The sequence below is a fragment of the Phaeodactylum tricornutum genome, chromosome 2 (genome assembly GCF_000150955.2).
Source record: "Phaeodactylum tricornutum CCAP 1055/1 chromosome 2, whole genome shotgun sequence".
Lineage (NCBI taxonomy): Eukaryota > Bacillariophyta > Bacillariophyceae > Surirellales > Neidiaceae > Phaeodactylum > Phaeodactylum tricornutum.
The window spans coordinates 1,355,082-1,375,077 of record NC_011670.1 but is presented as its reverse complement, the minus strand read 5'-3'; the positions used below and the strand labels follow the sequence as shown (position 1 = coordinate 1,375,077).

At 47.2% G+C, this 19,996-nt stretch overlaps 8 protein-coding genes across 8 annotated transcripts; 3 read left to right on the top strand and 5 right to left on the bottom strand.

Moving 5' to 3' along the window:
• Window positions 1–13: 13 nt before the first annotated feature.
• On the bottom strand, window positions 14–4,664 carry PHATRDRAFT_43751 (predicted protein; the record flags this gene model as incomplete). The annotated part of the gene is made up of 4 exons (XM_002177781.1): window positions 14–156; window positions 191–1,694; window positions 1,762–2,148; window positions 2,232–4,664. The coding sequence occupies 4 exons, from the start codon at window positions 4,662–4,664 to the stop codon at window positions 74–76; spliced, it is 4,407 nt and encodes a 1,468-aa protein (XP_002177817.1). The 3' UTR covers window positions 14–73.
• Window positions 4,665–5,116: 452 nt separating this feature from the next.
• On the bottom strand, window positions 5,117–6,036 carry PHATRDRAFT_43750 (predicted protein; the record flags this gene model as incomplete). The annotated part of the gene is made up of 1 exon (XM_002177780.1): window positions 5,117–6,036. The coding sequence occupies exon 1, from the start codon at window positions 5,996–5,998 to the stop codon at window positions 5,117–5,119; it is 882 nt and encodes a 293-aa protein (XP_002177816.1). The 5' UTR covers window positions 5,999–6,036.
• Window positions 6,037–6,310: 274 nt separating this feature from the next.
• On the bottom strand, window positions 6,311–9,068 carry PHATRDRAFT_43748 (predicted protein). The gene is made up of 3 exons (XM_002177779.1): window positions 8,721–9,068; window positions 8,493–8,623; window positions 6,311–8,422 (listed from the first exon to the last, which is right to left on the bottom strand). The coding sequence occupies exons 1-3, from the start codon at window positions 8,972–8,974 to the stop codon at window positions 8,109–8,111; spliced, it is 699 nt and encodes a 232-aa protein (XP_002177815.1). The 5' UTR covers window positions 8,975–9,068; the 3' UTR covers window positions 6,311–8,108.
• Window positions 9,069–9,418: 350 nt separating this feature from the next.
• Window positions 9,419–10,027, top strand: PHATRDRAFT_33032 (predicted protein; the record flags this gene model as incomplete). The annotated part of the gene is made up of 1 exon (XM_002178091.1): window positions 9,419–10,027. One exon carries the CDS (start codon window positions 9,419–9,421, stop codon window positions 10,025–10,027), a length of 609 nt encoding a protein of 202 aa, XP_002178127.1.
• A 711-nt stretch (window positions 10,028–10,738) lies between these two features.
• Window positions 10,739–12,563, top strand: PHATRDRAFT_43747 (predicted protein; the record flags this gene model as incomplete). The annotated part of the gene is made up of 1 exon (XM_002178090.1): window positions 10,739–12,563. The coding sequence occupies exon 1, from the start codon at window positions 10,746–10,748 to the stop codon at window positions 12,561–12,563; it is 1,818 nt and encodes a 605-aa protein (XP_002178126.1). The 5' UTR covers window positions 10,739–10,745.
• Window positions 12,564–12,909: 346 nt separating this feature from the next.
• On the top strand, window positions 12,910–16,298 carry PHATRDRAFT_43746 (predicted protein). Its single transcript, XM_002178089.1, has 7 exons — window positions 12,910–13,185; window positions 13,289–13,494; window positions 13,589–14,005; window positions 14,079–15,198; window positions 15,227–15,282; window positions 15,310–15,470; window positions 15,523–16,298. The coding sequence occupies exons 1-7, from the start codon at window positions 13,006–13,008 to the stop codon at window positions 16,245–16,247; spliced, it is 2,865 nt and encodes a 954-aa protein (XP_002178125.1). The 5' UTR covers window positions 12,910–13,005; the 3' UTR covers window positions 16,248–16,298.
• Window positions 16,299–16,381: 83 nt separating this feature from the next.
• On the bottom strand, window positions 16,382–18,231 carry PHATRDRAFT_43745 (predicted protein; the record flags this gene model as incomplete). Its single annotated transcript, XM_002177778.1, has 2 exons — window positions 16,508–18,231; window positions 16,382–16,472 (listed from the first exon to the last, which is right to left on the bottom strand). Exons 1-2 carry the CDS (start codon window positions 18,172–18,174, stop codon window positions 16,382–16,384), a joined length of 1,758 nt encoding a protein of 585 aa, XP_002177814.1. The 5' UTR covers window positions 18,175–18,231.
• Window positions 18,232–19,272: 1,041 nt separating this feature from the next.
• Window positions 19,273–19,995, bottom strand: PHATRDRAFT_33028 (predicted protein; the record flags this gene model as incomplete). Its single annotated transcript, XM_002177777.1, has 1 exon — window positions 19,273–19,995. One exon carries the CDS (start codon window positions 19,993–19,995, stop codon window positions 19,273–19,275), a length of 723 nt encoding a protein of 240 aa, XP_002177813.1.
• Between the last annotated feature and the right edge of the window lies 1 nt (window position 19,996).

Genomic DNA, 19,996 nt, shown 5'->3' with positions numbered 1-19,996 from the left:
GGAACAAAACCGTCACTAGCATACTTCTGTCCCTAAATATTACGCACTTCTCTATCCTATTAATTGTGTTGCGTTAGTTTCGGCACAAGCAGCAGGAGTTCATCGACCGAGTCGTCTTCGTCTCCATCTGAATCACCACCCCAACCTCCAGCAACTCTAAACGAGTCACTGTCCAAAGACTGTGTGTCACCTCCCTGGTCGGGTAGATCCTCTTCTGTGACATTTTTGTCGTCAGAAGAGGATCCCAAGTCCTGTAAAGATCGCTTCTTGGCCGCAGAGGCATCTCCGCGTGGTGTTCCCACTATCGGTAAACAGGACATCTCGTTCCACCATGCTTTATCGGCAGCTGCAAGCAAGTGAAAGCCCCGAATAGGATCAGAAAGTGGCGGTTTCTCTTGACCATCGAATTCGTCCATGGATTCAAACGATATAGCCTTTAGGTTGTGAGCATTAGCTATAGTCTTCAATTTCCGGGATGCTTTGTCTGTCACTGCCCTCAGCGCTGCGATCTTGGACATATCATTAGAAGTATCCGACCGCATTTTTTCTGCCAGACGCCACAATTGACCCACTGTATTATAAGATACAACGTTCAGAAACGTTTCAAAATACGACATCGCCCCCAGATCAACTTGACCACGTCTTCGGTCCACAACAGACAACAAAGGTTGAAGGTTGCGCCAATCTACAGAACAATTCAGCTGTACAACAGCAACTGTGAGCATCATTCGGGCATCTTGTATGACGAAAGTGAAGGATTTGCGTGGAAATACGCTCAAATTCATTTTATATATAGCGATGAGGCGGCCAAATAGCTGAAATAGAGCTGCCAGGTCGACGTAAGGCCCAAGAGCAGGCACTCCTGAAGAAGGCGTTGAAGAAGGATCAGAGAGCGCTGCGGCTCCAATGACAAACCGCATAACACTGTGATACATTTCATGGAATGTTTTTCCGTCGAGTGCAGGAATAAAAGGCAAACCAGATGCCCATGCTCGTTTTGATGGTTTTGGATCTCCAAGATGTGTCTGGTCTCGTTTCAACCCCACCTTGCGACCAAAGATGAAAAGGAAAGAATCGATTTCAGTGATGAGCTTTGATGCCGATAAGACGTATTCTTTGGAAGGAGAATCGGTGAAGTGAACGAGACCAAAGTGTCGCACAAGACCGCTTTGAAAGTGACGAAGAACTACCTGACTGTCTCTCCTGTCGGATGCTTCAGAAACTTTTGATACCATTGTATCCACAGCGCGTATCAAGGCTTTATGGCGATCCGTTGTGAAATCAGTTATGCTGGCTTTCAAAAGCGATTGAAATACTCGGGGCCTTCCAATTTCAACAGATACAGCATCGTTGTCCATGTCGTCGTAGACAGTGTACATAAAGGAGAGGTTGGCCTGAATTACTTCGCCAACAAATCGTCCTTTAATCCGAGCGACAAACAATGACAATAGCTCAACAATGTTGTTTCCGATATCCACATCTATAGCGTCTGCCAAGCGTTTGTATAAAGCTTGATTCACTTGTTCGACCAACACTTTTTGTGATTTGTGACCAGCATCTTCTCCATGGAACGCACGATCTAAAAATTTCAGGGAGCATTCGATAGGTTTCTGGTCCACGCAGTGTCGTTCAGCAACCAGATGAAACAGTCTTAAATACAAAACAGCCAGCGCCTTTAGTTGCAACAAGTATTGCTAAAGGGTAAAAGGGGTAGAAAATGAGCATGACCTTGGCTAAGACACAATCCTCACAGGAACTTACCTCATCATCTTGCTGCCAAAGTGCCTTGCGAAGAGAAGGAAAATCATCGATGAGGAGGAAGGCCGTCGAAGCCATTTTCTCGAGTTTCGCATCACATTCACGCCCAGACCCAGACAACAAGGATAGCGTTGAGCCGTTGCATTGATCACAAATATGACTTAAAATACACGTCCTCAAATGAACGACATCAAGAAATGAGTGGTCACCCAGAGACTCTGTTTTTGTATTAAATTTCAATGCCCCAATCCCAGTTTTTAGGACTATGTCATGTCTGCAGTCAGTCAAGCATTCCCACAGATCAACTTGGTTGAGGTATTGGCTGGTTCGAAATAGGCTGTGTTCGGCATTTTGACCAGTCCTTTCAGCCTCCGCAGCCCGAGTTCTGGCCTTCGAAGAAAGACAACGGAAACGCGTTCAGCTTGAAGGTACACACTTTCGTCTCGATCATGTCAATGGACGAGTCTACTTACATAGTCATCCATCTGTGTCAGCCTTTTCGAACGGAGCGCTTTCAGAAGTACGAAAAGAAATCGTAATTTAATCTTCATACCATACAATCTGATGAAGTTATTCTGAAGGAACGTGAGCAAACGAGTATGTGTGGATGCCGTCGGAGCTGTCCAACGGAAGTGGGCCAGCGAATTTTTCAAAACAGCCGCGACAACTGCCAGTCCGACGAGCAACGACAATTCAAAAAATAGCACTTCATCGCAAAATAGCTGAATATCGCCTATTGCTTGTACCTCTTGAAGGTATTCCAGTAAATCATTGGGATCCACAACAATTTCGGTAGCTTTAAAATTTTCCGGGTTGAGGTCCTCAAATATTTTCCTGAGCCATTGTTTTATGCGAATGGATCGATGAGAACCACCATGACCTGCTAGTTTGACTTTGGGAAATTCAATCATAGCCTGCAGCCAACAATCAGGCTTCCAATTCGTTCTTGCCTTTCCCCTTCCTATCCTCAAGTACGTGTCTACTAGCTCAAAAGTCCAAGCCATAGCATGTTTCCATCTGTCGGAATTTCGAAGCTCAAAATGCTTCAGAAAGAAAGTAACACAAAACACAATGTGTCGCCTTTCATTCTCCTTCTCAGGTAAAGTTGACGACCCCAGACCAGTCGTCTTCTCATATCCAAGCACCGTGTGATACTTTCGTTTGCTTTTTTGATAGTGGGAAAGAACTTGAATTAGACCTGTATTTGAAAGAACCTTCCTAAAGTGCTGAAAAACAAGGTGGGTGTCATTGTTGACTTCTTCATTCATCCAAGCTTCGAGAAATTTCAGACCTGGGGATCCAAGCTCTGGTTCTATCATGCGTCTAGTAGACGGAAGGATCACACGTAGAACCCACTTTTTGATTGTATCTCTAGCCTCTTCGTCAAGATTGACTTTTTTGATCATTGCGGTCGCGAGAATAAGGCCTTTAGCAACGATGGTAAAATCATCAAGAGCATCGACACAGGTTTCAGCCGACGGAAACAATAGCTTTTTCAACAGCACCATTAGATCGGGCACCCTTGCGATAGCCTGACTATGTGGGCCCGATACTGCCAGAGACGAGAGCATATTACTGATTTCCGATACCGATTTCAGGTCCGATGGCTCCGATTGACTGAACAGAGATCCAGACAGGCGACTTTCAAGAACGTGTCGAAAACAGCCTAAAATTGACGGACTTCTTTCGGCAAGTTTGCCGAGGATATGATTGACCGATCGGCAAGCATAATCCACACTTTCGTCCGAAAGACTCCGTCTTCTTCGCAACGACAGCTCCACTGGCCCTTGTGCTAGTTCAGCACTGAGATGCACTATACTCTGTAGTAACTCTGCTTGTGACGTATCGTCCAAAGCGAGAAGGAAGTCAAAAACTACCGACTCATACGTCTGGCGTGTTCGCCTCGGAACAGAAATTCGAAGAGGAGCAACCATCAAAAAAAGAGATAGGTGCATGAAAGAACGTATCAATGCAGTGTATAGCACTGGGGGGTCTGATTTCGAAACAAGGCAGAAAATGGAGACCAATCGATTGATTGCAGCGAAAGGGAAGGAAGAACCGGTCAGCCACTCGTCAAATAAATCTTCAAACTTCTTCTTGTGAGAAGGTTGTTCTAATAGCGTAAGGATTACGGCCCAATCGAAAAATAGACATCTTCCCGGATTCGATTGGACTAATTGGATGACTTGCTTCACAAAAGCTTTCGCCAAAAGGCCACCACTAGATTCGTTGAGAAAGGCATTGCGTAGCGCCACGACAGCTTGCCCTGAAACACTAACTAGACTCGGCACATCTCCAAGTGTTTCAACATGGCATATTTTATTTCGAATTGCTTGGTAAGCAGAAGATGAATCTTCATCTGATGCCACATTGACCAACATGATCTGAAAAACAGCTGATAGCTGGTTCTGTTCCGCTACAGGAATAGCGTCCATTGCTATCCGAAAAGTTTCGTTCGGACTATCATCCTCCACAGGTAGCAGTGAGAGAGCCTTCAGAATTGGCAGGACGGTCGCCTGTTCTTTTGCGAGTATCGATTGCAAAGCCTTCACAATTTCAGATGAAGCCGTTTGCGAGGGCTCTTCAGGAAAAGTAAATGGTAAAAATTCCCAAAGAATTCTTCTACATTTTTCCTGCGATGTCACCGCCAGCATCTCCAGGACGCGGTGGCGTACCTGGGCATCTCCACGTCCCAGGGAAAGGAGCAAAACGTGTAAAGCTTCCTCCGCTGTGTAAGGATGCTCCAAAGAGTCAACTTGCTGATTCCATCTTTTGAAGAATGAGGAAGTGGCGTCCAAAATCATACTTGCGATATCTCGCCGTAAGCTGTCAGACGGTGTGACGCGCAGCAACGGCACTTGACGTTGCAGCGTGGACTTTAATTCAGCATCGATATTTTCGGCCATCCTTCAGGAGTCCATCGTATCCCCAGGCGTAGCATTCCTTTATGAAGAACTAGGGGCACTGGTTTTCCTTACATTAAAATCGACTCTGTCTTGACAGTCGTTCTATGATGGGTTCGTCAAAGACCAGAACAATTCATTTACTGGAAAGAGACTGCACTGTCTGACAGTAATCGGCAACAATACTTTACAAGCGTGTGACAGTGAAAATATACCACAGTAATAATGATGTTCGTCTGACTATTCGCACGTATCGTTTAAAACCGAATTTGTTTAAACTTTAAATATTTTACCTTACCTGACAATAAAAGCTGATTGATGCCTTCAGAAATCAACTCACATCACTTATTGCCTAGAAGTCTCGTGAACTTTTCTGACCGTGAAAACACACCTCCTACAGTAGAAGATCTAATACATGCGCTTGGCTTCGGCTCTACGATTTGATGGGGAGAGGCTCAAAGTTTGCTAAGAATATCTTCAAAGTTCGCCACAGCACAGATTCCCGGATCACGCCATTCAAACAAAGGCTCACCATTCTCGACAACAATGCAACCCCCCAACTGAGTTAGAACGCCAGCACCAAGCGCTTCTTCATCGGGCGCCAGTGTCTTCCATTCGGACAGCGAGATACCAATCATCGACTGCAACCGGAGCGTGGCCAATTCCAGCGGTCGACGGGGCCACCTTCCTACAAACGGTAATTCAGTAAACTTGTTCGTGACGTTCCCGTCACTAGATATCTCCAAAGCATTATCAGGCCAGCGCCCTTTTCGTTGGCCTACTGCTAGTGCATCTTCAATCCAGGGCTGGGGAGTAAACGGATTGCCAATGTATCCACCAATCACGGCTGGCAGTGTCGCCCAGGCTCCTAGACCAAATAGCATCCCGAACAACTTCAAATATGGGTTTATGTCGTTGTTTTCCGGTAACCACCCACGTCCTACACCAAATTTTCGACCAGACTCACCACTGTTGTCCACCCAAAGCTCGATGGATTCGGGAAGGTCCACTTGTTCCGCTAGAGCCTTTGCAGCAGCCGGCTGACAATTCAGCAGTAGCGCACATTTTTCCAAACTCTTTTCCTCACGAAGCTTTGGCCAGTAATAACGCAGCCGTTGTCCGTATTCGATCGCATTGAAATCCGCGGCATATGTACCAAAGACTACTAATCTTCTACCCCCGCTACCATCGTTTGTAGACAGCCATTCGCCGATGTCAACCTGGCCCGATGGGTCTTTGACTGGTGTTGCCGTAACTCCCTTAAGAGGTTGATACGCTCGTACCAGTCTTGCTTTGCAAAACAACAAGAGAACAAGACAGCGGCTGACAGTAAACATCACGGAACGAAGCTCGGTGAAGTTGTACGCTTACACGGCTTGCATATACTTCATGGTGAATTACTCGCAGTCAAGATTTACCTCTGTTGATGGCCGAATATCGACAACATTGGATTTCATGCCTCCAGTCCTGGTCACGTATTTGACGTCACAGAGTTTGCCGGCCTATCATGGCAATCAGAAATGTACTGTCTGTACGTCCCCCCTCGACTTCCTTACAACCATGTAAAATACCAAAACAGTTGGATTTGATTCTGCCCTGGACGGAGATGAAGGAAGATGCAGACTAATTCTTCGAGACTACTTTGATACACACTACGCTTTCTGGTCTCCCGTCAAAAGCGTTCCAACAATGGCGACCGAAGATTCCCAAGACAACGCTGCTGCTCCCGACGAAGCCACTACAGTAGCTGCTGACACAAAGGTAGCCGCTTGCACCGATAAAGTGTCAAATATCGAACAAGCCGACCTGGCGGACAAAGTTGTTGTCCAAGCCGTCGCAGAGCGTCTCGCATTCTTCTTTTCCGATGCCAACGTGCGTCAGGATTATTTTATTCGCAAGCAGCTTCTCAACGAAGCCGGGGAGTACCCTCATCAAGTGACTGTTGAGAGTTTATTGCGTTTTAATACTATCAAACAACATACTAGTTCTCCTGACGTTGTCGTCCTGGCCGCCAAGTCATTGAACAAATTGCAAGTCTCCGAAGATGGCAAAGCAATTGGTCGTACCGATCCATTCACTTCGAAACTCATGGACGAGAACATCCCCGTGACCCTTTACGTTAGCAATTTACCCATTCAGGAAAGTGATGGAAACGTCAACTACGAAGTCACTACTGATGATGTACGTGATTTGTTCGGCAGCTACGGCCCAATTGCGATTGTGAAACTGCGATTCCGTCGATCCGACTCTGCCGAAGCGGATGACGATGATTATGATCACAAGAAGGCGAACAGCAATCGTCGTCGTTCCGGTAGCAAACGCCGGGTGCCTTTGGGCGCCGCCTTGGTCGAGTTTGAAAACAAAGATGCGTTCGAAAAGGCAGCAGCCGAAACGCTAACGTCGAAGGGGGGAGAAAAGAATGAGACCACCAAAAAACTTGTACTTGGAGAAAAGGAATTGGAAGTTCTATCGCTGAAGGATTACATAGATTCACGCAAAAAGCGAAAGGAACCCAGCTCGGAGTCGAAGGGCGAAAAAAGGGAAGGAGCGACCGAGAAAAAGGAATACGTTCCTTTCACATTGGAATGGAAGCCAGGCTGCGTCATTCAAATCAACGGGCTTGTAGCCGACACCGGTACGTTTGGTGGGCATCTGTTTCTTGCTGTTCAGACCATCTTGTATTAATAACCTGAATCGGTAACTTTCCAGACCGTGAAGCTTTGCTGGATGCTGTGGCCAAGGGCTTGGAAATCTCAACCGACGAAGTTAAGGAGCAAAAGATCTACATGGACTATTCGAGAGGACAAAAGGACGGCGCCGTTCGGTTCTCAGAGCCCTCGGACAAGGTCGCGGAGCTTTGCAAGAAAATTGCTTCTGGCGATGTGACTGTTGCTGGTGCAAAGGTTGAATCTGCGCAAATTCTGGAAGGAGACGAAGAAATAAAGTACTGGACAAACTTTATTGATTTTAAAGACAAACAAATGAAGCAAAAGTTCACTGAGAAGAACAGCCGAAAGCGCTCCCGTCGTTACTAAACGGAACGGGATCTCCGAATACTTATACAGGTACAATAAGTGCTGCGTACAATGATAAAACCGCCTTTGTGTTATGCGACTAGCTTACATTCTCTATAAAAAGACATTAGTAGACAAGAAAAGAAAATAGCGGCACTTGTGGTGCTCATTTGCCATGAACGGACCATGTTGTCAGAGATACAGGACTGTGCAAACTTTCCAATTTACGGCAGAGTGAAACGTCTACAATCTGAATGTGCAATGGTTCCTTCATGTGTATGCTACGGCGTTGGCAACGCAAATCGGAAAAAGTACGCATAGGCGTCCCCGTCAGGCCTTCGTTCAACGATTGTGCAGCCGCATCTGTAACGTTAATTCGCGGAAATTTGTCAAGTCCCTGGAGCAGAGAAGCTGAAACGGAAAGTATCTCCCTTTACCAACCATACAATTTTGTCACATCTTTGACTATGGACTTCGGTACCAAGTGCTCCAAATCTGTCACACTGGAGTTCGGAATAGACGAAAGGTCTCGTATCAGAGTCGAACTAATGTGGTTGTACTCTGGTTTTCCTTCCAAAAACTGTGTTGGGATAGGATACCACAAAGGACCTAGCAGCAAGGGTCCCCATGTGTTGAGAATCTGCAGGGATCGTTCCTCTCGGCCGTCCTTTTCCCAGCTCCGAATGCCCCGAAAGAAAATTTCGGCGCCTTCTCTCTTGGCATGTCGCCATATGTAGCCTTTCACAACTATAGAGATGGATGCACCCGTCATTAGCCATATGTATCACAATGTTGCTGTCTTCGGATCAAAACTTACCATGAACTTCTACATTGGACGATGTAGCGCTTCTCTTTAGCATGCGCCGAGTCAAATCCGCTCGTTCTTCTGGAGTAACGTCGTACCTTTTGCTCGGGTTTACGCCAATTACCACTATCACCTTTCTATAGCTACACATATGCAGCAAAGGAACATAATTGATAAGGTCCCTTCCGAGTTTACAAAAATACATAAAGCGAACGCAATCCACGAAACTGGTCCACGTACCGTTCACCCAGATACTGTATCATGGCCAAGTGCCCGAGATGCGGTGGGTTGTAGGAACCAGCGAGTACCACAATCTTTCTCTTGTCGCTGCAAATTCGTCTGGAAGTCGTGGGATGCGGCCAAGGATATCGTAGTATGATGGGATAAGCAATACGGCCCACCAATACACTCGTCACGTACAGGAACGCAACGAGGGCGACTTTCCATCCGTAGCCCCAAATCAAAGAGAAAAGGAAATTAGAGGTAAGGGACATGCAGGCCTTTTTATTGTATGAAAGACTCTTATTGTAGGTAAATTGCTGTGAGGAGGCGACAGAGCTTATGGAATCGTTACAGTAACACGAAGGATGGTCGTGATAATAATGAACCGACTGTGAAATCAGAATCGTGGTGATCGTCTCTCCTCGCTCCGCCAAAAACAACTACGAATGCGATGGAAATCCTGTGCTTCGAAAAATTTATTCTCTGCAACCGTACTGGTAGCTTGGAATCACATTTTGTAATTTCGTCTAAGTGTGAGCGCCTAAAGTTGCACGACAACCCCAAAGTGAGCATGTTGATCACACAAAGAATGAACTGCACAAACGATGAAACCATTTGGCACGAACGTCAACTCCGTCCCATATTTCGGATGACTAGAATGTTACGCTGCAGATTTTTTCTAGCTAGAGAAAATTCAGGAAACAGTCAGTGCCTCGATGGATGACGAATTGATCGATACCGCGATCGAGTTAGACGCACCGCAGGATCCTGTTTGGGGAAGTCGACCGCCGTCACCGCCACCGGCTGACTCGATTGCGCGGGACACTTCGTGCCAAGGGATTCTCGCTTTGACGCTTTACCGAGCTTTACAATCAACATTGGAAACGGTGAACGACAGAACTGTTGAAGAAACCAACGAATGCGGGAAAAACCAGCCGAATAGTCACGTATCGCCAATATTTGGAGATGAAGCCACGGACCGGATCATGGGAGCTTTCGGCCGAGCGGTTGCGGAATCACAACATTTTCATCACCAGCAAAAACATTCCCAGATAAACCTCGATGGCGCTCCCCTCCCACCATCGGCTCTGCTCCGGGGGCGTCTCGTTTCTTACAATCGCCACGGAACCAAATGGCGACTAGTCGTCGAGCATGCCTCGTTGCGCCCACGGCATCACCGGCCCAAAACGCTTCCAAAACGGGAACGTATTTCGTTATGGAACTTGCCCTGGCCAACAATAGAAGGGAAAGAGCCAGAAAACGCCGTCGATACCGTTTCGATACCCGGTATGTTGGAAATTCTCGCGTACAATGATATCGAGTAGCTCGCGGTGCCCAATGTTGAGATAGACGATAGCAGTAACTAATCGACAACGATAGCATCCCATCGAGCTTCGGTTTGTCTTCTTTTTCGACAACAGACGGGTAGTATACACTAATTTCACTCTCTCATGTAAGGGTTGTTCACGAGGTCAGTACAAAGGAACCTTTCCGGCTCTTTCGCTGCGGCTTTCTCCAGCACTGCCGTGCACTATGGTAGAGTCGCAACCTCACCCATAGCGAGACTCCATAGCTGTAATTGATTCACAGCTACCAAAGTTTAGTATTCACTTTGATTGGCTGAGAGATTGTATCGTGAAGTCATATCTAGCTAGACATTGAGACCACCTCAATGGTTGATTTTTCCGAGGTGGCGACAGAGACGCAACCACAGTTCAGGACCCTACCATATCCGATACCAACCAAATTCATTTCGACGATTGATCCCGCTTCTTCTGATACATATTATTCCCGTTCTTTTGAAAAGTAACGGCTATTTGATCGAAAATCATAGTTGTTTACCGGCTTCAACAAAGCATAGAATTGCTTTCCCGTGACTACCACTTCGTGATCCAGAGTTGCAATTTACGATTCATTCGTTTGCGAAAATATGGACGAAAAAGGACGTGATATCAACAAACGTAGTTTTGTGGATGGGAATTCTTGACACTTGACGTCCGAGCCCAGTCCGTGCACACTGCTTAAAACGGACCATGAAAGAAGATGACACTCTTCCCTGTCGTTTTCATTCCAGAGAATGAAAACGAGGGGCTGCTTCAGGCAAACTTTTCCAAGTACGCGTATGCCGATAAAGTTGCCCGTCTGCTGAGCGTCGCGACGTCCGATGACTTCCAGACGAGCTTGTTGCTGCGTCCTTCCACGAAAGTTCCAGGCCTCTACGCCGCTCATGCATGCACTATCAATAATGCGCAGCCCAATGTGCGGGCAACTCGATTGTCGATGGCGTGTGGTCTATTTCGCTTGCGGTTCTATGGTAATGTCGTATTGTGGAGAACCGATTTTTCGACTCTGAGTCTGTCCGATGTGCTCACAACATGTTGCGTGACACCGGATTTACGTAAATGTGTTCGCCAGGTCTTGGTCGTTGACCACGCTTCGCCTGTTCCTGATGTGCCCATGTGGCTAGCGAATGCGGCCAAAGAAAATTACCACGATGGGGCCGTTCTGGAAAAGTTAGCAGCTGCCATGATTGAAGAAAAACCAGCCGACGAGCACTCTAGGGGAAACAGTTGCGACAATTCTACTGTGTCAGAAACAATTCGTGACCAGGAAGACTCGGAAAATGAGTTACTGAACGCAACCGATTCAATAGAGAAATTACAGGACGTTCCCTCCCTACAGACTGTAACACGCCATTTTGTGACCAATGAGCCGTTGTGCATTCATTGCCGTGGTCCCGCTTCCGTGCTTTGTTCGGACTGTCGAGGCGTGTACTTTTGTACTGCACCTCGATCGTGCCGGGTTTTAGGATGGTCCCATGATTGTCAGTGCAAAACCTGGGAGCTGTACATTTCACGACGCACAGGACTGTCCACTTTTCATTTGGGTCCCTGGTCTCAAATACTAACCTCGCGTCCGTTCCAAACATCTTCAACCCCCTACGAGAAATTTCTTCGTGAGCTGGGTGTGGAGGAGACGAGTCAGTCTTGGTGGCGGACCGAATGGGATGGCTGGGAAGGTGGTACAGGCCGGAGCGCAAGAACGGTTGACGTGACAACACGGGAAACGTATATATCCGGCTTAGCTCCGGTCACAGACATTCCACCAGAACGCGCTGTCACCGTCGACGATACGATTCGTCTTACTCTGCTGGATCGCAACGAAGTAGGAATGTTAAAACTGACATCCTGGAGAGAATACTATCAGTTGCGAGATGTGCGCGAATCGAGCCCCATCGGATTGCTTTTGTCCTTTCCGCTCACGCTCTACTACGCCATTGTGATGCATGGATCGGTACCCTGTACTGTGGCGCACATGCTGAATCGCCCATTACGAATTCACGTGGTTGGAGTGGAAAAGGAGCTCAACTTTCTGGATCTCTTCAAGGAAGTCTCATTTCTATTGCCCGATGATGTAGCAGTCGAGCTGGTCTTTGTGGTACGAAAGGATATGCTGCCACCGTCTCTATCGCATATGAATAACTCGTTTGAGATTCGTTTAACCAACACGCTTCTTCTTGTACTGACCATGGGAACCTACGGAGATAGTTTGGATCCCAATTTTGACTGTGGCAGTGGTCCTCCGGACATGATCATGGCGTTTAATGCGGGTCTGTTTGCCTACGAAAGCTGGCGGAGCGTTGTGACCTTTTTAAACCTCCACCCGTCGGTGGTAGGCGTCTTTACAGACTACAACGAGTACAGTGGATTACACTGCGCCAGTCTGGGAGGAGCATCGGCACGAGAATCGCTCCGCGTTAACCCTTTCCGACAACCCCGCGCCATGCCTGTCTACAGCATGAATCTGCCACAAATGAGCAATGGTTTTCTTTATGTTTTCAACGAACAAAAATTGGAATAGTTTCTTGGGGAACATATACCAGTGAAATCAGCTTTTGAGCTAACTGTAAGTTGTCGGCCGAGATACTAGCTAGTAGATAGATAGATAGATAGATGGACTACGAACTTATCCGTGAATCAAGCTAAAAGTGATTCACGTTCATTCAACTCTTCCTCCGGGTATGATTTGTTGGTGGAGCCTGCCGGCGTTCCAACGTCGTTGTGTCTTTGCACAGTTTTGAAAGTCTGTGACGCCTTAAGTAAAAAAAGAGAGCAATTCGGAAGAGAGGACCAAAACCTGCTACGGATCACCGCAGGTAACTTCACTGTCATTATCCTGTTTGCGGAATCCATTCTTACATTCACACCTCTCTTACATCGCTCTGGAAAAGCAGCTCTAGCGTCCTGAGCCGAAAGAATTAGCGTAGCTCGGAATACCTGTCCTTCTCTTTTGAACCGCTTCCATGCTTGCCCATCAAGAGGATCGACCCCAACCGACGCGGAATGCCTCGCAAAACGTTTCGTCGGAGCGATTACGACTGACGGAAGAGGAGGTCGATGCCCTGATTGAAAATTTCGCCAAGGAGGACGACTTGACACGTAAGACATGGACACGCCGCGTCGTGGAAAATTTCCTCATGAAGGTACGAGTAGAGCATTCGAATAAAATAAATCGGATCGACAGACTTTGTTGTTCTTGGAAATGATTTTCGGCTCACTGCTTTGTGTTCTGTTTGATTCTCACAGTACAAGTGGTACTTCCCCCGCCGCGATATCAAGGGTGCTCCTTCGTTGAGTATGGCGTATGCGTACTACGAGCATATTACACTCCCCCGGCATTTTGCCGGCGGGGAACAAACGGCAGAGCATGTTCTGCGACGGGCCGAACCTGGGGAATCGCAAAGTACGGATCTATACAATCCACTCAAGACACCGTCGTCTTCCTTTATTGAGTACGTAGTGTTCGACGCATGTATGGATCGGCGCCTGGCTTTATACATCTGGCATTCCCTGACGTGAGATCTTACTCCTTGTAATTTCTTTTAGATGGGGCATTGGTGTGGATCTATACTTTTCCAGTGTGCGAATTATGTCGATGATTCTCTTGCTGGCGGGTCTGCTCAATATCTACAGTATTTACTACTACGGTTCTACGGAATACTCGCCGAACGGAAAGAATTCATTGTCAACCTTTTCGCTAGTCGGTACCGCCATTTGCACCACCGGCGACTGGGTTGTCTGTGCAGAAGGATGCACTCAGGAAGGTTACTCCTCCGAAGGAGAAGACGACCGTTTTGGTATTGCAGACGACGGAACAGTTTTGGTCGTTCGCAATGGCTGCGACGACGGGAGCTTCCTGCAAAATGGAATGGTCAATTGGATTACTCTTTTGTTTTTGGGTATTCTAATGGCTTTGGTGTCGCTTTATCTTAAAGCTCGTGAAGTTCGATTCGACGAGGACAAGTGAGTGAAATCTTCATTTTGTGATTTGTTTGTCTGCATTTGATTTTGGTTTTGCTAACTCTTTAATCTATAGATTAACGTCGACGGATTATTCCGTCATCGTCAAGAATCCTCCTCCTGATGCATACGATCCGGATGAGTGGCGCGATTTCTTTGCACAATTTGCGGAAAAGCAGGTAACAGTGGTTACCGTAGGGTTAAACAACGAGTCGCTTTTGAACCTACTGCTGGCGCGTCGTGTTCACCGGCATAATTTGCGGCTTATGCTGCCGAAAGGAACCGACATGGATGATGAGGACCAGGTCCGTTCAGCAGTAGCCCGACTGATTCAAGACCGAGAAGCCGAGCCTGATGGTTGCATCATGCGCTTCTTGGGATGTGCGGTATTTCCTTTTCTGCGAATCTTCAACATGTTCTTGCCGCCCGAAGTTTTGGTGGATCGAGTCTTCCGTTTGACCGACCAAATCAAGGAGCTTCAGGGGGAGAAATACACGGTGTCGAACGTCTTTGTCACGTTCGAAACCGAGGAAGGACAGCGCGCGGCTCTTGCAGCTCTCTCTGTGGGAAAGCTTGACGCAATCCGGAACAACACGGCCAACTCTGCCCCTAGTGCCATTTTCCGTGACCGTGTTTTGAAGGTTGAAGAGCCAACCGAACCAAGTGCTGTTCGCTGGATGGATCTCAGCGCCTCGACGTTGCGAAAGATCATTCTCCGCATATTGAATTTGCTCATTACACTGGGTGTCGTTTCTTTTTCTGGATACTTGGTAGCAAAAGTTCGTGAAAACTTGGGGCCTGGATACTCTGGCCCTTTGGTTTCCGTATTCAATTCGATTATTCCACAGATCGTCAAGCTCTTAATGATCTTCGAACCCCATACCACCGAAGGGAGCTTCCAAACCTCTCTGTACTTGAAGATTACTCTCTTCCGTTGGGTGAATACGGCCGTCCTTACGAAATTAATCACTCCTTTTACAAGCACCGTTAGTCCTGAAAGGACCAGCGTCTTGCCGACAATCAATTCCATTCTGTGGTCCGAGCTATGGCTAGTGCCTGGTCTACGTTTATTGGACCTTTGGGGTAACATCCAGAAGCATGTGCTTGCTCCACGTGCTCGAAACCAAGAACTTATGAATTTGAATTTCCAAGGCACGTTCTATAACCTCGGTGAGCGGTACACAGATTTGACGAAAGTGCTCTTTCTTTGCTTTTTCTATTCAGCGTTATTTCCGTCGACCTTCTTTTTCGGTGCGGCAATTCTCTTTGTTCAATACTATGTAAGTTGTGTACTGCTCAAATTACAGCCATTCTTGCCTTCGACTTCTCACGGATACTTCAACCATTGCTATAGACCGACAAATACTGCTTGATGCGCATCTGGGCATGGCGACCATTCATAGGGCCAGAGCTGGCACGCTTCAGTCGAAGGTATTTTTTTTCTGGGAGCGTCTTGGCCTTTGCTTTAGTAAGCGCGTACACCTGGGCTCAGTTCCCATACGACAATGTTTGCGATCCAGATACACCCATCTTTACCAACGCAGCAAGAGAATACTTCAATGTACAATTCGCAAACTCCTCTACTGCCGACGTTGTCACCGTTTCACAGGACACTCCAGTTGTAGCGTGCAGCCAGAGTTGGCGAGAAGTCAGTGGTTTTTCCTTTCCTCCAACAAAGCGCATCCAGCCGGTTGGATTAAGTTGGATGAGCGACTCACAAGAGACGCTGACGAGCGTCTACGGCTGGACAGCCGTTGCACTTCTTGTCGGCTTTCTTGTTTTCTTTTTTGGTTCTTCGACCATTAACTTCTTGTTGTCCTGGTTTCGTGGCATATATCATACCAGTGGTCAGAATCAGCGAATCGATTTCAGCACTAACCTGGAAATTTTTGCTTATGTCCCGCAAGTCAAGCTGAAATCTTTACCTTTTCCTCTCTTAGCTTGTAACGTCGACAATATTGACAAGGGTCTAATTGGTTGGAACGACCCCGCACATTCATATGATGTTCACAACATGATTTTCGACGTTCCCTGGCAAGGAATGCCAAGGCAAAAAGCTGTTGAGAATGAAGCGAGTACAAGGGGGAGCGTTCTTGGAGCCGAACAAGAAGAGGTTGGAGGAAATCAAAATTCACCGCAAGCCTTGCCCAATGCGCTCGAAGTGAGAACAGGGCAGCCTCCAATCTTTGCGGTTGTGAAACACTATCCGCCCGAATGGAGACAGCGCGAGCTAAAGCTGTCCTAGCGCTTCGCTTTTGCTGTAATCGCTTCTAGTTTAAACACACTTGTACTCACCAATAAGACAAACAATAGAGATGTGTAGCATATGATGGAGATGAACTCCTTTAATTACCTTTCTTCTCTCTGGTAAATTCTGAGTCAGGAAAGAATCCGCCCCACCGACTTTTTCTTGCCGCTGCATATATACCAGGTACGATCTTTGACAAGCTTTTGCGCACTTTGTGCCGATCTAATCGCCCAGGCGCAGTGCATGTTTCAATATACACGTGGCCCTTCTTCTTTTTGGGTGCATTCACGATTCTTCCGAACGACGCCCGGGCTCTGTCGCCTCGAAGGAGCTCGAGTCCTAAAGTGTCGTCCTCAGAATCTATGTATCTCTCTTCCAAATCGATGGCAGCCTGGAAAGTTTGAACGTCATTCGGCGATCTGTGTGTGCGCTCTAGCAAAGCGAGCAAGTCGTCGTCAGCAAAAGGGTGGGGCTCGTCCAAAGATTCTCCTGTAAGTCTCTTCTGTGCCACAAGGTACGAGAACTTTTCACCTTTGCTATTCCACGACGCCCCAGGCATTGTTTGAACAAAACTGCAAAATCCGGTACGAATACCGTCGTTTTCATCAACGTCCTCGCGTCCCTCAAGCTCGCCAGATTTGTCCTTACCCTTGCGGCCTGGGGAAACGGGATCGACGGATGGCTCTGGAACATCTTGCTGTGTTCGTCGTTCATCGACAAGCTCCTGGTATCGTTCCATGGGACAAGGCCCGTTGTGTGTACAAGGTGCAATAACATGGCATTCGTCGCCACCCGCTTGCGATTGATTAGGAGGACAGCATTCAAGCAACATATTACGTACTATTCGAACAGAACTGAATCCGTCGGGTGTACCCGGTTCAATCATGACTAAAATACCTCCAGGAAGAAGCTTTTCCCACAATGACCCGGCTGCGGCCAGGATCCCCGCGCTATGTGATAGTTCCATGGCTGTATAGGAAAATAGAGCGAGATCAAAGGATGGCGGTGCCACTTCCACCGAAAGATGCCCCGACAAGGTAACGCGCACTGGGCCGTTCTCTCTTCCTTGATGTTTAATATAATCTTCCAAGAAAAGCTGAGCGCCCTCTCGCATTGCTTGCGAGGAGTCGATTCCGTGGACCCATTCAATATCGTCCCAAACTTCCATCGCTGCTGCCGCGGCACTTCCACACCCAATTCCGAAATCGATAACTCTCTTCGGTCTCCATTTGTTGGGCCCCAACAGACTACTGGCCTCATCCAAGACGCGAAACGCAATCGCATAGTTCGACAGTAGACGAAATTTAAAAGCAGCCAAGGTTTCATCAGGGCCGTACAAGACGGGTTGAATTGCCGCGTCCTTCTTGATTTCTCGCGGCTTATACTCTCGAGATCGTAGAATGCGGAGTCGTTCTCGTTCTCGGCGACCCAACAACTCTCTATGGACGTCTACTACTTTATCGCAGTAGGACTTGTGCAATTGCTTATTAGATCGAGAACCTTCATCCAAAACAGACTGACGAGCTTTATCCAAAGGTGTATCACTATGCGGCGATGCCACGCGCCATGCAGCGCGGGCAGGAATTTGAAGCAGTGTTTTCCATGGTTCCGGCTTTGTGCTCGACCCAATGAAGTAATCTTCATCGTCCGAGATTATCTCATCGGTAACATCTTCGTCCGTTGATGATGTCGTCGTCGAGAAGACTCGTCGGACCAGACTCGTGCAAAAATTGCTCACTACGTGGAGGCTGTGCGAATGGTGAGTGTTCGCTAGCGACGGCGCAAGGAACGAACCATTCTCTGGAGCGCTATTACACGGATGGCGGAGGACGGCTCTGGCTCGACTGCTGGCGCTGTTTAGAGACGCTTTTCGAAAAACCAAACGGGACATGAGTAGTATGTTTGATTCCTTGCTGTGTAACATACGTTATGACTTATTGAACATCGGATTTTTTGGGATAGTCAAGGAAGCCACACTGTGTTTCTGATTCACACGTGAGAATAAAAGGGTTTAAACCCATTGGTTGTAAATGATTTGTTGCTTTGGCCTGGCCTGCCTTGGCTACTGACAGTGAGACGACTTACTGTTAAGCCGGGCAAACCCGCAACCCTGCTTTGCAAAAACGCTCTCACAGTCAGCTCACATATACAACTGTACGACGATGTCAACGTAAATATGTCTCGCAAATACTCCGGGACCATTCTCTTCCGTTACCACAATATAATATACTATAGAAGAAAGGAAAGAAAATGACCAAATATGCGAGGTATTAACTGTAAGGCATCAATGCACACCATCTCTCCGTGTGTATAACATCGTGGATACTTTAGCTAGAACGAAGGTAACCCGGGATGGCTCAGCACAGGCAACCGCCGTGAGAAGGTTTAAGACTCGGTTTGACAGTGAGAAAAGTCTAAAAAAGTTGAAAAAATCGCTATCAGGTTCAAATCTGAAAAGTACCTTAAGTACTTCAACGTGAGAGCGGATTTAGTTGTAAGTAAAACTAATAATTTGAATACAGATCATTTACCGAAGATTGGATTCTTAGCCTTACCGTAAAAAGCGTTCCGCGCTCTTACTTAAATACTTCTGAGTACTTACAGTTAGAAAAGTTTAAGAGGTGACCCAAATAGCGATTTTTCCACTTTTTCAGACCCAAATAGAGGTTTTTCTCCTTGGATTTCCAACACTTCAAGAAATTGAAAAAATCTTGTTATGTTATCAACGCCGCATGTATGAGCATGTCTGATATCCTGCCACATCGGTCGTGTCCTAAGTAGCTACGTGATGTGCTACAGCTCTCCAGATATTATATGCTCACAGTGATGAGAACAGTTGACGTAGCCACGCCCCTCCCCTAGGTAACCTCCTTTGCAGGTAGTTTTTGTAGTTAGAACGCTGTACCATGGGAAGAAACACTTCTCAAAACTGAACCGGGAGCAAACTTGGTGAAAGCAATACCATACTTTATAGTGATTAAAAATTACACGCACTCTTATCAGAGCTTCCCTATTTCCATTTCTATCCGCGAAAGATTTGACACAAATACAGAACGCCTCTGTCATCACGGGCGGTAGCCATGCCCATATGCGTATACCTCCGGTCAATTATGTTGTTACGATTTGACAGGGTTGCCATCATGCCCAAATGAATATCATCAATGCTGATTCCTTTATTGACATTGCACCCCAGCCGGCGCGTGGCGGGTCGGTTGAGCGCATCGGACAAGTCGCTCGGATCCATGTGGTACAATCGCGATTCCGCGACCATCGTTTCGGCATGTACTCTAGCAATTTCATCTAGCTCACGCATTCGTGTTAAGGGTGCGACGGTTCGTTTGGTCCGTTCCATATTGACCATAACATGATTGGAAGAGTAATACCAAGTTGTTGGAAGTCTCCGAGAACGAGCCATTACGAGACCGAGCGCTTCCGCCTCGTCGGCTACTTCCGTCGAAGCTTCGGGATCTTTAACAATTAGAGGAGAATGGCGGTGGTATCCACGAGTACCGGTAGAGTTCCAGCTACCCCCACTAGTCGAATCGGATGTTTCCGCAGACGAGGCACTCTGAATAGTGTGCATGCTTGCTGGTGGTGTGTGGGGTAAAGTTCGAGTGCTGACGAAAACACCAGACGGGTCTTCATATTGCAGCGATTTCTGCTTCCTGCCCTGTCCTCTTGATGATGGAGTTGGACGTGTAAGGCGTCGCTTCACGCCGTCGGTCCAGTTGCGCAAAACTCCCATG